The following is an 18560-nucleotide window of genomic DNA, read 5'->3' as shown; positions in this document are numbered from 1 at the left end:
AAAGTACGAAATGGAGAGAAAATCAGAAGAAGAGGGGGGGGGGGGAATGGAGGCTCCAAGTCAGCAAAGGTTGTTTTATTTATCTCCGCTGTCAAGGACCCGCGGGCAGTTGGAGGTATTAAGGAGGGGGGCAGGACTCGTCTCTTCCGTGTTTCAGGGCTCTTCACCTCTCCCCCTCCTTCTCCCTCCTCTCCGACTCTCACTGTCGCCTCCTTATCCCTCTTCTTCTTCCAAGACTCCCTTTAATCTCTCTCCAAACTTGCCGTTAGCGATCTATTTAATACAAAGTCTCTAAGGTCTCCTTTCCAAATAAACTCTTTCTGTCTTGGATACTTTGCCCCGTGAAACTCCCAGCGGGGACTTCTCTTCTTTGTTTCTACAGCGGGTAAGTAAAAGTTTCTTTGTTTCCTCTCCCGATTAGCGTCCCAGCGCCATCTTGGCTCCGAAATACAGGTCGGGCTCCTTAGTTTAGTCAGGTTAAATCCAACACGCCTTGGGCTCCATTCTTCAGATTTTCAAATTTAACAACTGTTTGGCTACCCAAAAGGCGGTTATTCTTAAAGTTACGGAGATTTGTCGCCACTATTCAGCTGGGGCTCGAGGCATTACTGCATGGGGTTCGCAGAGCTTACCATAGTGCGTCTCTCGATCCGACACTCCTGAGTCCTCTCCGAAATAGAGAAGGCTCAAGAAGGGGTCCCTCCGACGCTGCCGGTTGCGCTTCCCTCAAGGGGGCCCCCCTTGAGGTTCCGGGGGTCGCAGTGCCTTTGCGTAGCCCCCTCAAAACCCCCTATGCAGTTCGGAGAAGCTTCTCCGCGCACCCATACTGCGGGCGATCCAAACCGGAAGTCTCACAAGTTCCATTTGAATGACAACACAAGTACCGTATTTTTCGCTCTATAAGACGCACCTGACCATAAGACGCACCTTGTTTTTGGAGGAGGAAAACAAGAAAACAATATATTCTGAATCCCAGAAGCCAGAACAGCAAGAGAGATTGCTGTACAGCGATCCCTCTTGCTCTTCTGGCTTCAGTGAAAGCGACGCAAAGCCTCTTCAGGGCAGTGGGAGGAACGCTCCCACTGCCCTGAAGAGGCTTTGCACAGCTATCCCTGAAGCCAGAACAGCAAGAGGGATCGCTGCACAGCAACCCCTCTTCTTCTTCTGGCTTCTGGGATAGCTGCGCAGCCTGCATTCACTCCATAAGACGCACACACATTTCCCCTTACTTTTTAGGAGAGAAAAAGTGTGTCTTATAGAGCGAAAAATACGGTAACCAATAGGATGGGAAAACATTGCTATGTCCATTGTCAACTGCCACCATGAAGAAAAACTCTTCTGGACCTTTCTGCTGAGGAGGAGGAGCCTCCGTGAGTGTGTGCTTGGGGGTTCATGGCAGACCAGGGTTCCCATGATGCATGACAAGATTGCCCGCAGTGTGCCATTGACACAGTGGAGAGTCCCATTCACAAAAGCAGCACAATGGCCTGAGAATTGCCCTGAGCAGGTACGGGGGGCTGTGCTGCAACCATCTTTTGACAGCAGTGGTTATGGCATGTTGGCCCTTAAAACTCTAAATATCCCCTGGAAGCGAGCCTCTGTTGGGGGGCTATTGTTGCAGGATGTGGTACTTTGAGAGGACATATCGATGCAAACATGGGCAGGCTTCTTCTCTGTTCTCTCTTTGGAGATCCGTTGTAACTGTTAGGATATTTCCGTTCCACCTTAAAAGGGGACAGGCTGTTGTGAGTCACAGCCTACATATTTCCTGCTCACAGGAAGTTTCTGTTTGTCTATTGCTTTTGTTTCCCTCTCTGTGCCTGAGACATCAACGCAGGCAGTCATGTTTTCTTTGTTCTGACCAACGCTGAATAAAATTGTAAATAATGCTCTCCTGCGTGCATCTTTCGCTGTGTGAACTCTGCTGATAGAGCGTGCAAGAGCTCTGGAATGTGGGAAGCTATTTCTGGGGCTCATGTCGCTAATTAACTGATACTGCGCTTCTACGAGAGATCGCTGGATCGCCCGGAGACTGCATGGGGCATGATGGCCTTTGTCTCCCTGGCAGTATCCCAACAGTAACTACGTAAGATGGGTCATCCATGAACATGGTCTTAACAGTGAGTCCATAAGTGACTGTGGAGGCCAATTCTGGATCCACACGTCCTTCCAAAGTGGGGAGATAGATTTCTGGGCGGGAGTTGATTCCGGTGAGGATTGGCCAAAATTCCTTCCTCTTACCATCCATGGTTCCATGAAAGGGTCTGATGGGGGGGGGGGCAGCACAGTGCTTCTGATGGCACTCATGTATCAGAAATGCAACTATGAAATAACAGCCCTGGGAATCTGAGGAGTCCAATGGCTCATTTAGGCCAATGGCTCATTGTCATTCCTCATCCTGTTCTCACAGTGAACAACCCAATGTCTCCATGAAATGCCCTGACTGGACCTGAGCACAACAGCCCTCTCCCCTGTGGAGGCAGAGCAGGACTTTGGGGGCTTGTAGCCTTTTCAAGCTTTCAGCACCCCAATCCTTTGAGAAGGTGTGAGCAGCTCCCTTGGGACCCTCCAGTCCTGCTTCTCTAGTTTCCCACTGTGAGCTACAGGGTGTTGGACTAGTTGGGACTTTGGTCGGATCCAGGTGCAGGTCTCTCTCCGGAGGTCCTGTGCACAAATTTCAGGCCAAACTCTCCCCCCCCCGCTTGATTTATGCCAAATGTTAGAGCAGCATTGCAAACATGTTTTCCTCCAGCTCTGCAGCTGCTGCTTGAGGATTCAAGACGCCAGAAAGTTATCTAGGTGAAATTTCTTCCACTTATAATTATCAAAATCATAGTGATTTCTTCTCCTCAAAGCTCAAGAGATATTTCTGGAGATTGCATCAGAAGCACCAACAGCATGACATTATTAATTGTACCTGGACTGGAAAAGAAAAAGAGTTGGAGACAGAGTGAGTTGGGATTTGGAGCAGGTGAAGGGCTGGAGGGATGTGGGAAGCCAGAGCTAAGCCCCCCACCCCACCCCAGGAAAGCCACTGCAGCTTTGGTCTTGCGAGAGTCTTGTGATTCTTCTGCTTGGCTGGGTCAGGAGGTAAGAGGAGACATGAGTAACAGACATGAAGGAGGCAGAGCCAGGATGAGATCCCTGCTGCTCCTGCTGCTAATTTGCTGCAATGGAATTTGTGTGAAGCAGAAGGCAAAATGCCCCTTGAATCTGATCAGAGATAAAATTGATGCTCGCAATTACTTCCGGCCTGGAGACTTTCTCATTGGTGGGATTATATCACCAAAACGTATTTTGCAACGTGGTCCATTTGATTTTCGTCAGACACCCTTCACCAATATTTCGTAGTAAGTAATTCTTTACAAAGGTATGTCAAAGTCCTTAAGCACCCCAGGTCCCTATCTCTGAAGGAGAGATTCCTATCTCAAGGCTGGGGAGTCGGGGGTCCTCCAGAGATCGCTGGACTACAGCTCCCCACTTGCCTGCCTGACCCTTGGCCTTGATAGTTGGGGATGATGGGAGTTGGAGTCCAGGAAAAGATTTCTCCCAAAGCCTCTCCTAGTTCCCTGCATCTTAAAGGTTGGTGACAGAAGAATGCAAGAGAATCTGGTCAGGGATCAAAGGGATCCCCTGAAGTTTCCCACCTGCAGGAAGGAGGTGAGGCTGGCATGAAACTCAGGCAGTTTCCAAGGTGCCAAGATTAGATTTATTACTATTCTATTGGTACAATTTATAAACTGCCTAGTCAGAATTGCCTTTAAGAGATGCAGCAGTTTTAAGAATGAAATGTTAAGATCCTCTGGGTGACGTTTATTAGAGGAAAGATATGCTTTCTACAAAATGAATAAATAAAACAAAAAAAGCCAAGAGACTTCCATGCTATGGTGTCAGATCTCTTAAACATGAGCAATTCTCCTCCTCCTCCTCCTCCTCTCCCATCCTCCTTCTAAGTAAAGATGTTTTGAGATCCTGGACTCAAATTGCTCCTAACTAACCCACTGGTCACCCTGGACAAAACACCCCCCCCCTACTTGACCCCCATTTTTCCTTCTGAATAAGAGCTGGGGAATGTGTACAGCCCCCTTTGAAGGACCCAAATCCCTGAGGCAAAAGCACAGGCAAAACATTTGAAGCGACTTCCCAGTATTTCACAAATTTGGGGGGAGGGAGATTCATTTTCTTACTCTGTTTTATTCTCTGCAGAGAGACTATGTACATCTACACTTCTGGATTAGAGCACGAATCTCCTAATCTTTATTGTATAATGGATAGAAAAGTGTCGGATATAAATGCAATAAGATAATTAAATAGAGACTAATCTTTGTGGATAATATCATGTTTGTTTTCATTCAACTGTGAGTAGCGGTTTCACTCTTTTTAATTGATCCACTTATTGCAGTGAGACACCTAGGTACTACTGGCACACCCTGTCCTTCCTGTTCACCATCCAGGAGATCAACCGAGATCTCAGCCTCTTACCCAACATCACCCTGGGCTACAGCCTCTATGAGAACTATTTTGATGCCAGGATGACTTCAGATGCCATGCTAGAGCTGCTAGCAGGCGGCGGAAGAAACATTCCCAATTATCGCTGCGGAGAAGAGAATCCCCTTCTGGCTGTTCTTGGAAGGAGTGATTCTGACATCTCAAAGGAGATTTCCACCATGTCAGGCATCTACAAAATCCCACAGGTATGAATGGGACAGAGGGCAGGGAGGGACACAGGGGGATACTCTACTTTCTCCTGGGGGGCGTTAAGGGGGGAAACCCTGAGCTATGTGCTGGCCATCAGGCTTGGTCCATTGCTAGTTGCTGTTTTGTTAAGGGTGTTAATATTTTTCCATAGCTTATTATTTTGTTAATCTTATAATATCACTTTTGTTGAAACTGTACAGGTTAGCTTATGAGTAGTTTTGCTAATAGTGGTTAATAGAACAAAATTGTTCTACTGATGATTTGTAAATTATTCTATACGATTTATGTTGTATTGGTGTTGTTCTATTAGGTTTTTGCTGTTCATGAGCCGCTTTGTGATTTTTGCGAATGAAAAGCAGCACAGTAATGTAATGTAATATAATAAATTAAATTAAATCCCCCTTGCACCAGCTTGCTTTCTGCATATCAGACCCCTCCTGCTGCCTACGGTGGCGGCCAAGGGACCCCTTCTGCCTCTGGGTCGTTTTCTGCTCTGTGATGTGGGTGAAACGCCGGGTTTTAGAGGAAGGAGGAAGATCTAGCAGGCTCCCAAGGGACCTAGTCTCAACTGGCTCTGATCTTGTCTCCACTGCATCTGACTCCTGTCTCTCTTCAGGGCTGGTGAATCTGCTACCTTGCCCTTCTTCCTCACCTCCCAACATTCCCCAGCTCTTTTCTTCTTCTGGGCTGTGTCCTTTTTCCACCACCACAAACCTGGCTCCATGCTGTCTTCCTCTGCCCCCTCCCTGGAAGACTCTTGAGGGCCTCCACCTCCTCTTCTTCTCATCGGAACAGTTCCTGAAACCACCAGATGTTTCAGAATAAAACTCCCATTAGCCCCACCAGCACAACTGTGGTTAGATATTAATCATTTCAGATTACTAAATATCTACTCCCTTCCTGAAAGCAAAACAATTACTCTTTCCTTTCCTCACCAGCTCAGTTATGGCTTCAGAGCCCAGGTTCTTGAAGATAAAACACAGTTCCCTTTCCTCTACCAGATGCTCCCCAAGGAGGAAAGTCAGTTCCAGGGGATTGTGGAGTTGCTCCTCCATTTCGGATGGACGTGGGTTGGCCTCTTGGCTTCAGACAATGACAGTGGAGAAAGGTTTGAGAGCATTATGACACCTCTGATGATCAGAAGAGGCATCTGCGTTGTCTTGTCAGAAATATTAACAGAAGATGATGTATATCAACAGAGGTACCCAAGTGAAGCTTTTTTCAACTGGAGACAAGTTGGGGTATTTGTTTGCTATGTAACTGATACAGTGGGAATGCTAATAATAATGCAGCTATGTATGTATTATGAGATGGAAATAGGGGCCAAAGTCTGGATCACAACTGCTTTCCAGGACATCAGCGCTAGCTTAGCTTTCCCTACTCTGTACATCCAGTACACTCATGGCTCTCTCTCTTTCGCAATTCAGACCAGAATAGGGAGCACGAAACATGGTTACGATGAATCCCTGTCCAATCACCTTTTCTATTTTTTGTGGGAAGCATTTCACTGTTCATATTCCAAGCATGTCTTATCCCCGAAAGACCGGATAAGATGCAGAGAGAAGGAGGAACGGGAGTCTTTGCCCCAAGGGGAGATTGAGAGAGTCCTGTCTGCGGACAGCTATGGCACTTACATCAATGTTCAAGCTGCAGCCCAGGCCTTAAATGCTGCGTTTTCATCTAGACCACGGCGGGTGCTGATGGTGGGAGAAGGAGCCCAATGGGAACAGGGAAGGCTTCAGCCATGGCAGGTATTTCCTTCCTCCTTCTGCTAACTGAAATCCATTGTCCTAACTGTGGGATAAAAGTAGGAGTGAGACAAAGGTTTCTCAATCCACACAGTGAACCCAGCTCTTTGTTGCTTTTACTCAATGCTTCTTCTTTAGTGCGGAAAACAGTTAACTCACAAGGTTCGGGTTTTTTCTGACAGACTCAGAAACACTTGTAAATGAAGTAAAATATAAAATAAAATAAAATAATTTAAAAAATATATACCCTGTCCACTCTTGGCGGCTTACAACAGGATATCAAAAACATGATAAAACAGCAATCCATAAAAACTTCCCTAAATAGGGCTACCTTCAGATGTCATCTAAAAGTCAGATATTTGTTTATTTCCTTGACATCTGATGGGAGGGCGTTCCACAGGGCAGGCGCCACCACCGAGAAGGCCCTCTGCCTGGTTCCCTGCAACCTCACTTCTTGCAGGGAAGGAACTGCCATAAAACCCTTGGTGCTGGACCTCAGTGTCTGGGCTGAATGATGGGGGTGGAGACGCTCCTTCAGGTCTACTGGGCTGAGGCCGCTTAGGGCTTTCAAGGTCAGCACCAACACTTTGACTTGTGCTCGGAAACGTACTGGGAGCCAATGCAGGTCTTTCAGGACTGGTGTAATATGGTCTTCCATTCCAAAGATCATTAAGAAAGGGAGGTCTTTGTGGTCCATAATAATGGGACAGCAGCATGGTTTGGGCAAGATGATGGTCCTTGGTTTGCAGTCACTTGAGTCACAGGGTAGGAAAACAACAATCCAGCTTTTCAAGGCAACCGGAGGTTAATTGCTTCATTTCAACTTCTTTTCAGAAGTGAAATCTGACAGCCAAGCTCGTGTCTGGCTATCATCCAACACCAGGCTACTATCTCTGCGGGCAAGGAGTCATTGAAAGACCTTCAGTCCACCATGATCCCATCCTTGGTTGAAAGATCACAGGGCAGTTCACAGCATAAAGAGACAAAATGAGAAGAAAAAATACATAACATATAACCAAATAACACAAACCCCCACAGAAAAGGCCCATCCAGAACTCTCAGTGGCTCATCAAAGCGGCAGCGCACCTCTGAGCGCATGCAGACTGCTGCACCCTCCCCACCCACAGCAGAGGCTCCCCAAGGGAAAACATGCACCCTGGGGGTTGTGGCTCCATTTTGCACCCCCTGACGCCCCATCTGAGGCACTTCTACTCGGACACAAGTCCCAGAATCCACGCTCAGCCTCTGAAAACGTTAGCACCTGTGTGGGGACAGCATCAAGAATCTGAATGGGACCAATGCCCCACTCGCCCCTTCCCTTTGCCCCTTCCTGGCCACAAAGGTGCCTTCTCATCCTGTGCAGAGCAGCTGAGCAAAAGGAGCCCTAAAGGTGCTGAAGCAGATGGGCTCTATGCTGTCCTACTTGGGCAGCATCCGAAACTGAGGCCCCACCATAGGCATTGCTGGTGCTATTTTGCAACCTGCTCGTGCAAAATAGTAATTGCCACAATATGTTCTGGAAGCCTCCACGCAATTGAGCACAATGAAATAGGGCCAGAGAAGAGCTGCGACCTGTTTTAGAGAGAGCCAGTGCCTTGATGGGCATCGCCTTCCACTCCTGCTGTGCAGTTTTCTACGCCAACCAGCCGCACACATGGTGCTCTGGCCGCCCAAGTTGAGCTGAGGACTTGACGTGCCACCCTCACCTTCTGCCGGCCCTGTGCTGGGGCAACGGTGTGCGTTCCCAAAGAGAGGGCTCTGAGTGCCCCCTCTGGCACACGTGCCATAGGTTTGCCACCACTGGCCTACATGATATCGAGCGACAGAATAATCTGGCCACAATGAGGAAATTTTGTCCATGGTATGACTACTCTCCACATGGTCATCTTGACATTTGGCACCCTATTTGCAAAATTTAACAATCCCAAAATATAGATGCTGTCAGGGGCTCAGGAGCAGAGGGACAGGAAAGGGAGGAATTAGAGACCGAGGGGGAGGAATCCGAGGGGGAAGTGAGCGATGAGAGCCGCCCGAGGTCTCTAAGTCTCTCCAGCGAATCGGAGGATTCACAGAAAGGGGCTCCCGTGGTCAGAGCTAGGGGGTTGCCAGAGGGAACACCTCAGGAAGGAGGGGCCAGAGGGGACTCAGAGAGCAGCAGTTGGAAATCGGGACCAGCTTCCCCACCGGAGAGCAGTAGGGGGGAGGAGTCCCAGGCATCGGCATCAGGCAGCTTTCCGTCAGCGGAAGGACATGAGTCAGGGTTAGCCACGCCTGCATCAGAGAGCGAGGAAACGGTCAAAAGGAAGGTCGGAGGCAGCGCGCGCGCGCCAAGTTCAAATGTACAAGAGGGAGGCGCAATGAGCAGCCCGGATAGGGAGCCAGGTCCTAAAGCCCGCCGAAGGGAGGGGGAAGAGTCCGAAGGGTCCGCCTCCGAAGCGTCCAGGAAGGAAGGGACCCTGGGGGGTGGTAGGACCCAGAGGCGGAAGGAGAGACGGAAAAGGTGGAGTAAGGCTAGAGTCTTAAGCTGGTGTACAGGGGGCGGAGACTCAGACGGAGCTTCGCCGGTCTAGTGTCCAGACGCAGAGACGCACGCTAGGGTTTGAAAATGGATAATGTACTTTAATAAAGACTTTTGTATATTACCGCTGGCTAGCGTTGGTCCTCTGTGAGCTGGGACCTGGAGGCAGTCTCTGACAGATGCACTTTTGCAAGGTTGAATATACTGCCTTCGGCTGTACTTGAGGGTCGATTTCAAAAAATTCCACTGGAAAAATGGTTATGCCCCTGGGGAGATGGCAGTATTGAGTCAGCGGCTCATGTCCTGGTTTGCACTCTTTATAAAGATTTGAGGAGTGAGGTTATTACCCCTCTTTTATTTTCCATGCCGGGTCGCTCAACCATTGTTACTGTGTCCTTTCTTTTAGCAGATCAAGATGATCAAGTGACAGCAATAACTGCAAGGATTTTAATGGGTGGCAATTAGAATAAGATCTATTATTTGATGTAAACCCCAAAATGCATTCTATTTTAGTTAAAGTTTTTACCTCTATCTTCAGTATATATTGTTATTTTTGAGGAGATTTCACCCCTCCCATATCCAAGAATCTGCTGATGTTCTCTGCTGATTCTCCAGAGAGGAGGGGGCGGTTTTTGCTCTCTACTTATTCCGCTCCAGCCTCACATCAAAGAGAGAGAGAGAGAGACTGAGTGTTAGAGAGAGATCGTGTTAGAGAGAGATAAGGTTGCTGCTAAGAGCAGCTGCAGACACTCAGTGCAGTTCAGCATTTTCGTTTAGAGCTCATTTAGCTCTGTACATAGTTGTGTATTATAGTTGTAGACAGAATAAAGAAGATATTCTACAGAGCTGCTCTCCGAGTCGTTTATGCTCTGCTGTACTCTGCTATACTCCGCTGTGTGCGATGATTGTCTTGTGGAAGTGAATCCGGTGCTCACAACTCTAAGCTGTGAGTCCACAGCACTTTGACCTGTTCCTGTGCAGAAGGTGGTCTCTGGAAGTGCTACCCCAGCTCGCCTGGCCCAGTCGGGGCTGAAGTGGATGAGTCCAGTTGGTGGCATTGGCTCAAGGGCGATGCTGACAATTTTATTGCTATGACTTGTGGTTGATGCAAATAAAAATTCTTCTGATCTGATCAATCTTCACTAGAAATAAAGGGGTCACCAGTCAGGAATCCAGTCCCCGGCTTGATAACACAGTGAGCGTAGTTTATTAAAAAGGATGATTTATTGTCAAAACAAACAGATAACTCCGGACGGCTCTAACACAGCCTCCGCCATCATCAGTCAAGAGGACCCTTCTGAAGAATGCTTCCGGCATGACCAGAAGCAACTGAACTTTCACTTCATACGTCTTTTGTTTTCCTTCTTATCTTCAAGCCTTCCCATTCGTTGAGACCTTGGAGAGAGTGAGTCAGCTCCCTCCTCTTCCTCATTCTCTGAGAGGCTGTCCCTTAACTCTTTCCTGCCAGTTTGTGCTTCCGGCGAGCTTTGACTACGTTCCTGTCAGCTCTCCACCATTCCCTCATCAGCTGGCATTCCAAGGGGGTGGGGGAGTAGGCACTAGCCAATGCTCATCCTGCAAGGCAGTTAACCCTCTCTCTTCCTGGCTGCTTTCTTCAGTTGGCTGCAACCCTTCCCTGGGAGCTGGCTCATTCATGACATCACCTGTGGAAATGATGTTCTCTCTTCTAGTTCCAGTAGACCGATGCATCTGTTAGGAATTTTGACTTTTGTATTAATCTTATTTATTATTTGTATTAATCTTATTTTGGAAAGTCGCTTGCTCCAAGTGAGGAAAAATAAAATGCTGCTGTTTTCCCTGTCATTCCAGCTCCACCCTTTCTTAAAAGAAATCCAGTGTTTGAATACTTCCAGGGGCACAATATGTTTGGATGAGAATTGGGAGCTGCCTCCTGACTTTGATATCATGAATTGGGTGATGTTTCCCAATGAGTCTCATGCTCTAGTGAAGATTGGCAGTATAAGGAGAGAGGCATCTACTGGCATCAAGTTCACCATCAACCCAGAAGCCATTGAGTGGCCTGAGAAGTTTCACAAGGTAGGGGATGTTACCGAGGAAGAAGGCTAGGAGATCCTGCTCATCCTCTTCCTGGAGCCACTCCTGCAAAATGACCTTATAAGGGGGACCAGTGGTGTCCTTTCCACCCAGTTTCAGCTGCCAGCGCTGCTCCTTCTTGCCACAGCAGCTGAGAGGGGAGAGGAATCTTGAGGCTCAAGAATGCACTAGCGCCCAGGCATCCTGAGAAAAGGCAGACTATGTTTCCCAGCCAGGTCCCTGTCTGTTCACCTGGGAAGGAGAGAAAGCAGCACCCAGATCTCTTTCCTCCTCTCTCTCTCTCGCTCTATCTCCTGTTAAAATAGGCTGGTGGCTGTTTTTCTCTAAACCCCAAATCTTAAAACCAGGTGTGTGCACCTTGTGGTTTGGCATGTGGGAGATTACCCGAATCCTACATTAGAGACCTGAACAGTGAGTTGGTACAAGAGGAGCAGCTAATTCCTCCTAAAAACGCACAATAAAACCTCAAATATTTAATACTTCTCTGTCTAGGACTGCCTTCTAAAAGTCAGCTAGTTACTTATTTCCTTGACATCTGATGGGAGGTTGTTCCACATGGAAGTCGCCACCAGTGAGAAGGCCCTCTGCCTGGTTCCCTGTAACCTCGCTTCTCACAGGGAGGGAACCGTCAGAAGGCCCTTGGAGCTGGACCTCAGGGTCAGGGCTGGATAAAGGGGAAGGAGACACACCTTCAAGCGTTCAGGGCCAAGTTTGTTTAGGGCTTTAAAGATCAGCACCAACATTTTGCATTGTATATAAACGTGTGATATAAAACTTGCATGAACAAACGAACAAAGAGATGCTTCTGTGCAAAAAGTGGACAGGGTCAGGGGGAAAAGAGATCCTATTAGGTCATTTCCAAACTGTCAAAATTCACCTTCTCCCCCCCCCTCATAATTTTTATTGATTTTCCATGTACCTTCTTATCTTCATGGTTAGGCTGTGCCTCGTTCCAGATGCAGCAAAATATGTCAACCTGGATTTGCAAAGGTGGTTCCAGAAGGAAAGCCTGTTTGCTGCTATGCTTGTGATCCATGTGCGGAAGGAACCATGTCCAACCAAGAAGGTGGGTGAGAAGGATTACAAGAGAGGAAGCATTTTTGCCCTTTGCAAAAAAGGAACAAAGAATTGCTTGCCACTCTTTACCTCTGTACACATTCCTATTTCCGGAGGGCAGGTGGTCATGGATGTAAGGGATGCTGAAGCCACTCTTTTCCTCTTCCTCAGATGAAGAACGTTGCACCAAATGCCCAGAAGATCAACATCCAAACAAGGACAGAGATCAATGTGTCTCCAAGATTATCACCTTCCTGGCTTATGAAGACCATCTGGGGATCACCTTAGCTTCCATTGTCCTCTTCTTATCTTCTACAGCAGGCATTGTGTTAGGAATCTTCATTAAATACAAAGAAACCCCAATAGTCAAAGCCAACAACCGGGACCTCTCCTACACCCTGCTCGCCTCCCTTCTGCTTTCCTGTTTGTCCTCCTTCCTCTTCATTGGGCAACCAAGAATAGCGACCTGCCTTCTCCGACAAACGGCCTTCAGCATCATCTTCTCCGTTGCTGTTTCTTCTCTCTTGGCCAAGACCATCACGGTGGTGCTGGCCTTCCTGGCCACAAGGCCAGGGAACAGGGTGAGGAGATGGCTAGGGAAGAGTCTGGCCAACTCCATTGTCTTCTCCTGTTCTGCTGTGCAAGTTCTCATCTGCACCATCTGGCTGGGCTCTTCTCCCCCATTCCCAGAGCCCGACATGCACTCCCAGGCTGAAGAGATCATCTTGCAATGCAATGAAGGCTCTGTTGCCATGTTTTATGTTGCCCTCGGCTACCTGGGCTTCCTGGCTGCCACCTGCTTCACGGTGGCTTTCCTAGCCAGGAAGCTGCCTGGCTCCTTCAACGAAGCCAAGCTGATCACCTTCAGCATGCTGGTCTTCTGCAGTGTTTGGGTGTCTTTTGTGCCCACCTACCTGAGCACCAAGGGCAAGTACATGGTGGCCGTGCAGATCTTCTCTATGTTGGCCTCCAGTGCTGGGCTTCTGGGCTGCATCTTCCTCCCCAAGTGCTACGTTATTGTGCTGAGGCCTGATCTGAATACAAAGGAGCACCTGGGAACAAGGACCTAAGATGGCATCGGATTTGTATAGTATTCCATGTTGATTCTACCCAGCACTGCAGAAAGGAAACACACACAGTTGTTTTTGGATTAAAATTTATGTTTAGAATGGATTCACTGGTCAACAACAAATTTGTTGTCTGCGTTTTTTCAGTTGATTTAGGACGAATCTGATGCTCTAAATCCAAAAATCACATTGGTTTTGCTCAATCAGGTCAAGTTTTTGAGCTATGGCCACATGTCATTTTTTTACGTTTTTGTTCACATGTACGCTTGTGTGGAGCATTTTAGAAGAAGTTGGTGGGGGTAAAATGCCATGTCGAATAATTGTTTTAATTGGAAATGATTATTTTAATGACAAGAAGTATTCAGGTCCGATAGTTCTGGGTGATTATGTCGCAAAGGGATCAGTTTGAAGCCATGTGGGATAGTAGGGACTGTGCTCAGCATTACACAAAGAAGGACTGGCCTGTGCGGGAGGAATTGGTGCCTTGCAAAAAAAGGAACGTCATCAATGACCCTCTGGTGGACAGAGACAGAATACTCTTCCCAGCGCTGCACATCAAGCTCGGCTTAATCAAGCAGTTCACCAAGGCTCTGGACAAGGATGGTGACTGCTTCACTTACTTGTGCCAGGCTTTCCCAGGATTGACCATGGAGAAGTTGAAAGCTGGCATCTTTGATGGTCCTCAGATCCGTCAGCTCATCAGAGATCCAGAGTTCGGAAACTCAATGAACGAAGTGGAACTGGAAGCGTGGAAGGCATTTGTTCTGGTAGTGAAGAACTTTATGGGCAACAATAAGGCCAGAAACTACGCAGAACTTGTCAACAACATGCTGACTGCTTTCAGAAACCTGGGCTGCAACATGAGCGTCAAGATGCACTACCTATTTTCACATATGGACCGGTTTCCTGAGAACCTGGGTTCAATGAGTGACGAGCAGGGGGAGAGATTCCATCAGGACATGAAAGAGATGGAGACCAGGTATCAGGGTCGCTGGGACGCAGTCATGACGGCTGACTACTGTTGGACTCTGAAGAGAGACCTCCCTGCCGCTGAGCATTCCAGGAGTTCCAAGAAACGGAAGTTCAAGCCCTGAAGTTTGAAAAATGGTGAAGCAACATGCAATTTACGTGTACTTACCTTGATCAATGCCCACCATTCAGTTTACAGTAAACCTGACCTGATGGAGAGAAACGGATGCCATTTCCTGATTCAGCAGTGCAAAAATACCCTAAATCGGTTGTAGAAATCTAGACAACATTCAAAAAGTGAAAAATTGTTGCCCAGTGTTATGGTTAGAACAACAAAAAAACAAGGCAGCTTGCAACTTATCTGTATGCGTCAGCAGATGTAGATGTAGAATGGCTGGGGGCCGGTAAAAATAAATTATTATTATTATTATTATTATTATTATTATTATTATTATTATTATTATTATTATAGAACTCAGCTACACCCACTAGTGCTCAGGATGTGGCTTTATCACTTGAGGCAACGTGTAAAAGGCTGAAAGCATAGACCATATAAGGGGAAAGACAAATACCAGAAATTGTCGGAATTAAGGGTAATGGGCAATGTTAATAGAGGCGGCCATTTTAGTATTTTAATCAGGCGGTCGCCATAGCCTGTAAACCCTGGGCGTCCCCAGCCAATGGGGAAACAGGGGAGGGACCCTGAGCTTGGGAAAAGGGGGTATAAGCTTGTGTTTTGCTAATTTCGGGTATGCCTGCTTTTGGACACCCACTTCTTGGAAGAACGTATGCAATCAATAAACTCTTTGCTGTTTCACCAATTTGCTTAAAATTTATTTTGAGGGCCTCAAGACCTAGGTACCCTTTGTACCCCTCCCAAATGACTGGGTTGCTCCAGCCACCCTGCATGGCTTCCAGCATATATAAAAACGTAATAAAACATTACACATTAAAAAGCTTCCCTATACACGGCTGCCTTCTGACGGCTTCTGAAGGTTACATTTTCTTGACCTCTGCTGGGAGGGCATTCCACAGGGCGGGCGCCACTACCAAGAAGGCCCTCTGCCTGGTTCCCTGTTCCTTCACATATTGTAATGATGGAACTGCCAGAAAGCCCTTGGAGCTGAACCTCAGTTTCTGGGCTGAACAATGGAGGTGGAGACGCTTCTTAAGGTCACAGAACCTGCAGCACCCCCCGTGTCCCTTTCCCCAGGATGAGAAGGAACCATTAATGAGCACTGGACAAGGAGATGCCAGTTCCAGAAATCTATGGGAGAGTGAGTCTGTAAGAGACTATGGAGTCTCTATGGAGACTATGTCCACAAAATTCTGGGCATATAGCAGCCATAATTTATACATTGGTTGGCAGTTTATCTGTTCAGCCTGGGTCACATTCCACTTTGGAGATGGGCTTCCCATCTGGCTATGGTGCGTCTGATCTTTCTTCTTCTTTGGTGATCACTCATAGCCAAGTAAGATGCTCATCCATGAACACAGCCTTAACGTGACTGTGGAGGCCAATTCTGGATCCACACGTCCTTCCGCTGTGGGAACATAGGTTTCTGGGTGGGAGTTGATCATGGTGAGGGTTTGCCAAGTGTGCCTTCCTCCTCCATTGGTGGCAGCATAGTGCTTCTGATGGCACTCACATATCAGCAGTGCAACTAGGAAATAACAGCCCTGGGAATATGAGGAGTCTGCTGGCTTATTTAGGCCAACGGCTCATTGTCATTCCTCATCCTGTTCTCACAGTTGACAACCCAATGTCTCCATCGATAGCCCTGACTGGACCTGAGCACAACCGCCCTCTCCCCTGTGGAGGCAGAGCAGGACCATGGGAGCTTTTAAAGAAGAAGAAGAAGAAGAAGAAGAAGAAGAAGAAGAAGAAGAAGAAGAAGAAGAAGAAGAAGAAGAAGAAGAGGAGGAGGAGGAGGAGGAGGAGGCGGAGGAGGAGGAGGAGGAGGAGTAGTAGTTTGGATTTGATATCCTGCTTTATCACTCCCCTTCAGGAGTCTCAAAGCGGCTAACATTCTCCTTTCCCTTCCTCCCCCACAACAAACACTCTGTGAGGTGAGTGGGGCTGAGAGACTTCAGAGAAGTATGACTAGCCCAAGGTCACCCAGCAGCTGCATGTGGAGGAACGGAGACGCGAACCCGGTTCCCCAGATTAGCATCCCGATTCTTTGAGAAGGTGTGAGCAGTTCCCTTGGGACCCTCCTGTCCTGCTTCTCTAGTTTCCCACTGGGAGCTACAGGGTGTTGGACTAGTTGGGACTTTGGTCAGATCCAGGTGCAGGTCTCTCTCCGGAGGTCCTGTGCACAAATTTCAGGCCAAACTCTGCCCCCCCCCTTGATTTATGCCAAATGTTAGAGCAGCATTGCAAACATGTTTTCCTCCAGCTCTGCAGCTGCTGTTTGAGCCATTCAAGAGGCCAGAAAGTTGTCTAGGTGAAATTTCTTCCACTTATAATTATCAAAATCATAGTGATTTCATCTTCTAAAAGCCCAAGAGATATCTCTGGAGATTGCATCAGAAGCACCAACAGCATGACATTATTACTTGTACCGTGAATGAAAAAGAAGAAGTTGTTGCAGATGATAGATCCTGTGTTGGAGACAGAGTGAGTCAGGATTTGGAGCAGGTAAAGGGCTGGGGGGAAGAGGGAAGCCAGAGCTGAGCCCCCCACCCCCACCCCAGGAAAGTTGCTGCAGCTTTGGTCTTGCAAGAGTCTTGTGATTCTCCTGCTTGGCTGGGTCAGGAAGGAAGAGGAGCCACACACAACAGGTGTGAAGGAGGCAGAGCCAGGATGAGATCCTTGCTGCTCCTGCTGCTAATTTGCTCCCATCGAGTTTGTGTGAAGCAGAAGGCAAAATGCTCCTTGAATCTGACCAGAGATCAAACTGATGCTCGCAATTACTACCGGCCTGGAAACTTTCTCATTGGTGGAATCGTATCTCCAAAACGCTTTTATGAACGTGATCCATATGTCTTTTCCCAGACACCAATCACCAGGATTGTGGAGTAAGTAATTCCTCTTCTTCTCTTCTTCTTCTTCTTCTTCTTCTTCTTCTTCTTCTTCTTCTTCTTCTTCTTCTTCTTCTTCTTCTTCTTCTTCTTCATCTTATTCTTCTTCCTCCTCGTCCTCTTCTTCTTCTTCTTCTTCCCATTCTCATTCTCATTCTCTCATTCTCATTTCTATGTACAGATATTTTGAGTTGTTTGGTGCTTCCCCACCTGAACTCAAATTGCTCCTAACTAACCCACTGGTCACCCTGGACAAAACACCCCCCTACTTGACCCCCATTTTTCCTTCTGAATAACAGCTGAGGAATGTGTACAGCCCCCCTTTGAAGGACCCAAATCCCTGAGGCAAAAGCACAGGCAAAACATTTGAAGCGACTTCCCAGTATTTCACAAATTTTTGGGGAGGGAGATTCATTTGCTTACTCTGTTTTAGTCTCTGGAAAGAGACTGTGTGCATCTACACTCCTGGTTTGGAGAACAAATCTTCAAACCTGTATTGTATAATGGATAGAAAAGGGTTGGATATAAATGCAATAAGATGATTAAATAGATACTAATCTTTTGGGATAATATTATGTTTGTTTCCCTTCGCCTCCAAATAGTGTTTCAGTCTTTATAATTGATCCATTTATTCCAGTGAGTCCCCTAGGTACTACTGGCACACCCTGTCCTTCCTGTTCACCATCCAGGAGATCAACCGAGATCTCAGCCTCTTACCCAACTTCACCCTTGGCTACAACCTCTATGAGAACTATTTTGATGCCAGGATGACTTCAGATGCCATGCTAGAGCTGCTAGCAGGCGGCGGAAGAAACATTCCCAATTATCGCTGCGGAGAAGAGAATCCCCTTCTGGCTGTTCTTGGAAGGAGTGATTCTGACATCTCAAAGGAGATTTCCACCATGTCAGGCATCTACAAAATCCCACAGGTATGAATGGGACAGAGGGCAGGGAGGGACACAGGAGGAAACTCTACTTTCTCCTGGGGGGCGTTAAGGGGGGAAACCCTGAGCTATGTGCTGGCCATCAGGCCAAGGCTTCTCCCACCTGCCTTGCCCCACCTTCCAGCCCTGAGCTGCTGCCATGGACATGATCTGCACGTGTCTTTTAGTGAACTGAATCGAGAGAGAGATCATGAGTCCTGCGGTGGGGAGACTGGGTGCATGAATTCAAGAGTGCTCAGTTCATTTCTGGTTGCTGGTTTGTTGGGGGTATTGATATTGTTCCATAGATTATACATACTGTGTTGTTGTTTAGTCGTTTAGTCGTGTCCGACTCTTCGTGACCCCATGGACCAGAGCACGCCAGGCACTCCTGTCTTCCACCGCCTCCCGCAGTTTGGTCAGGCTCATGTTTGTAGCTTCGAGAACACTGTCCCACCATCTCGTCCTCCGCTGTCCCTTT

At 47.6% G+C, this 18560-nt stretch overlaps 3 protein-coding genes across 3 annotated transcripts in view; 2 read left to right on the top strand and 1 right to left on the bottom strand.

Annotated features, from left to right (window-relative positions):
- The window catches only part of LOC144324930 (vomeronasal type-2 receptor 26-like), a 42406-nt gene extending 40158 nt beyond the window's left edge, over positions 1-2248 (bottom strand). Inside the window, exons 1-2 of the mRNA XM_077916253.1 lie at positions 2242-2248; positions 633-725 (exon numbers count right to left, since the gene is read on the bottom strand). Coding sequence (XP_077772379.1) covers positions 633-725; positions 2242-2248 — 100 coding nt within the window. The remainder of the gene's footprint in view (positions 1-632; positions 726-2241) is intronic.
- A 1827-nt stretch (positions 2249-4075) lies between these two features.
- On the top strand, positions 4076-11052 carry LOC144324929 (vomeronasal type-2 receptor 26-like). Its single transcript, XM_077916252.1, has 3 exons — positions 4076-4694; positions 5637-6449; positions 10795-11052. The coding sequence occupies exons 1-3, from the start codon at positions 4533-4535 to the stop codon at positions 11050-11052; spliced, it is 1233 nt and encodes a 410-aa protein (XP_077772378.1). The 5' UTR covers positions 4076-4532.
- Positions 11053-11887: 835 nt separating this feature from the next.
- LOC144324982 (vomeronasal type-2 receptor 26-like) lies at positions 11888-15606 on the top strand. Its single transcript, XM_077916665.1, has one exon. The coding sequence runs from the start codon at positions 12237-12239 to the stop codon at positions 13164-13166; it is 930 nt and encodes a 309-aa protein (XP_077772791.1). The 5' UTR covers positions 11888-12236; the 3' UTR covers positions 13167-15606.
- Positions 15607-18560: the final 2954 nt, after the last annotated feature.

This window comes from Podarcis muralis, chromosome 12, assembly GCF_964188315.1.
Source record: "Podarcis muralis chromosome 12, rPodMur119.hap1.1, whole genome shotgun sequence".
NCBI lineage: Eukaryota > Metazoa > Chordata > Lepidosauria > Squamata > Lacertidae > Podarcis > Podarcis muralis.
The sequence above is the reverse complement of the archived record's forward strand: the minus strand, read 5'-3'. Positions and strand labels throughout refer to the sequence as shown.

Bases quoted from the DNA above. Each gene is read 5' to 3' on its own strand.
- LOC144324929 (XM_077916252.1), top strand. From the start codon at position 4,533: ATGACTTCAGATGCCATGCTAGAGCTGCTAGCAGGCGGCGGAAGAAAC. The intron at 4,695-5,636 runs GTATGAATGGGA...TTTCCTCACCAG, and splicing joins GCATCTACAAAATCCCACAG to CTCAGTTATGGCTTCAGAGC. The intron at 6,450-10,794 runs GTATTTCCTTCC...CTGTCATTCCAG, and splicing joins GAAGGCTTCAGCCATGGCAG to CTCCACCCTTTCTTAAAAGA.
- LOC144324982 (XM_077916665.1), top strand. From the start codon at position 12,237: ATGCTGAAGCCACTCTTTTCCTCTTCCTCAGATGAAGAACGTTGCACC.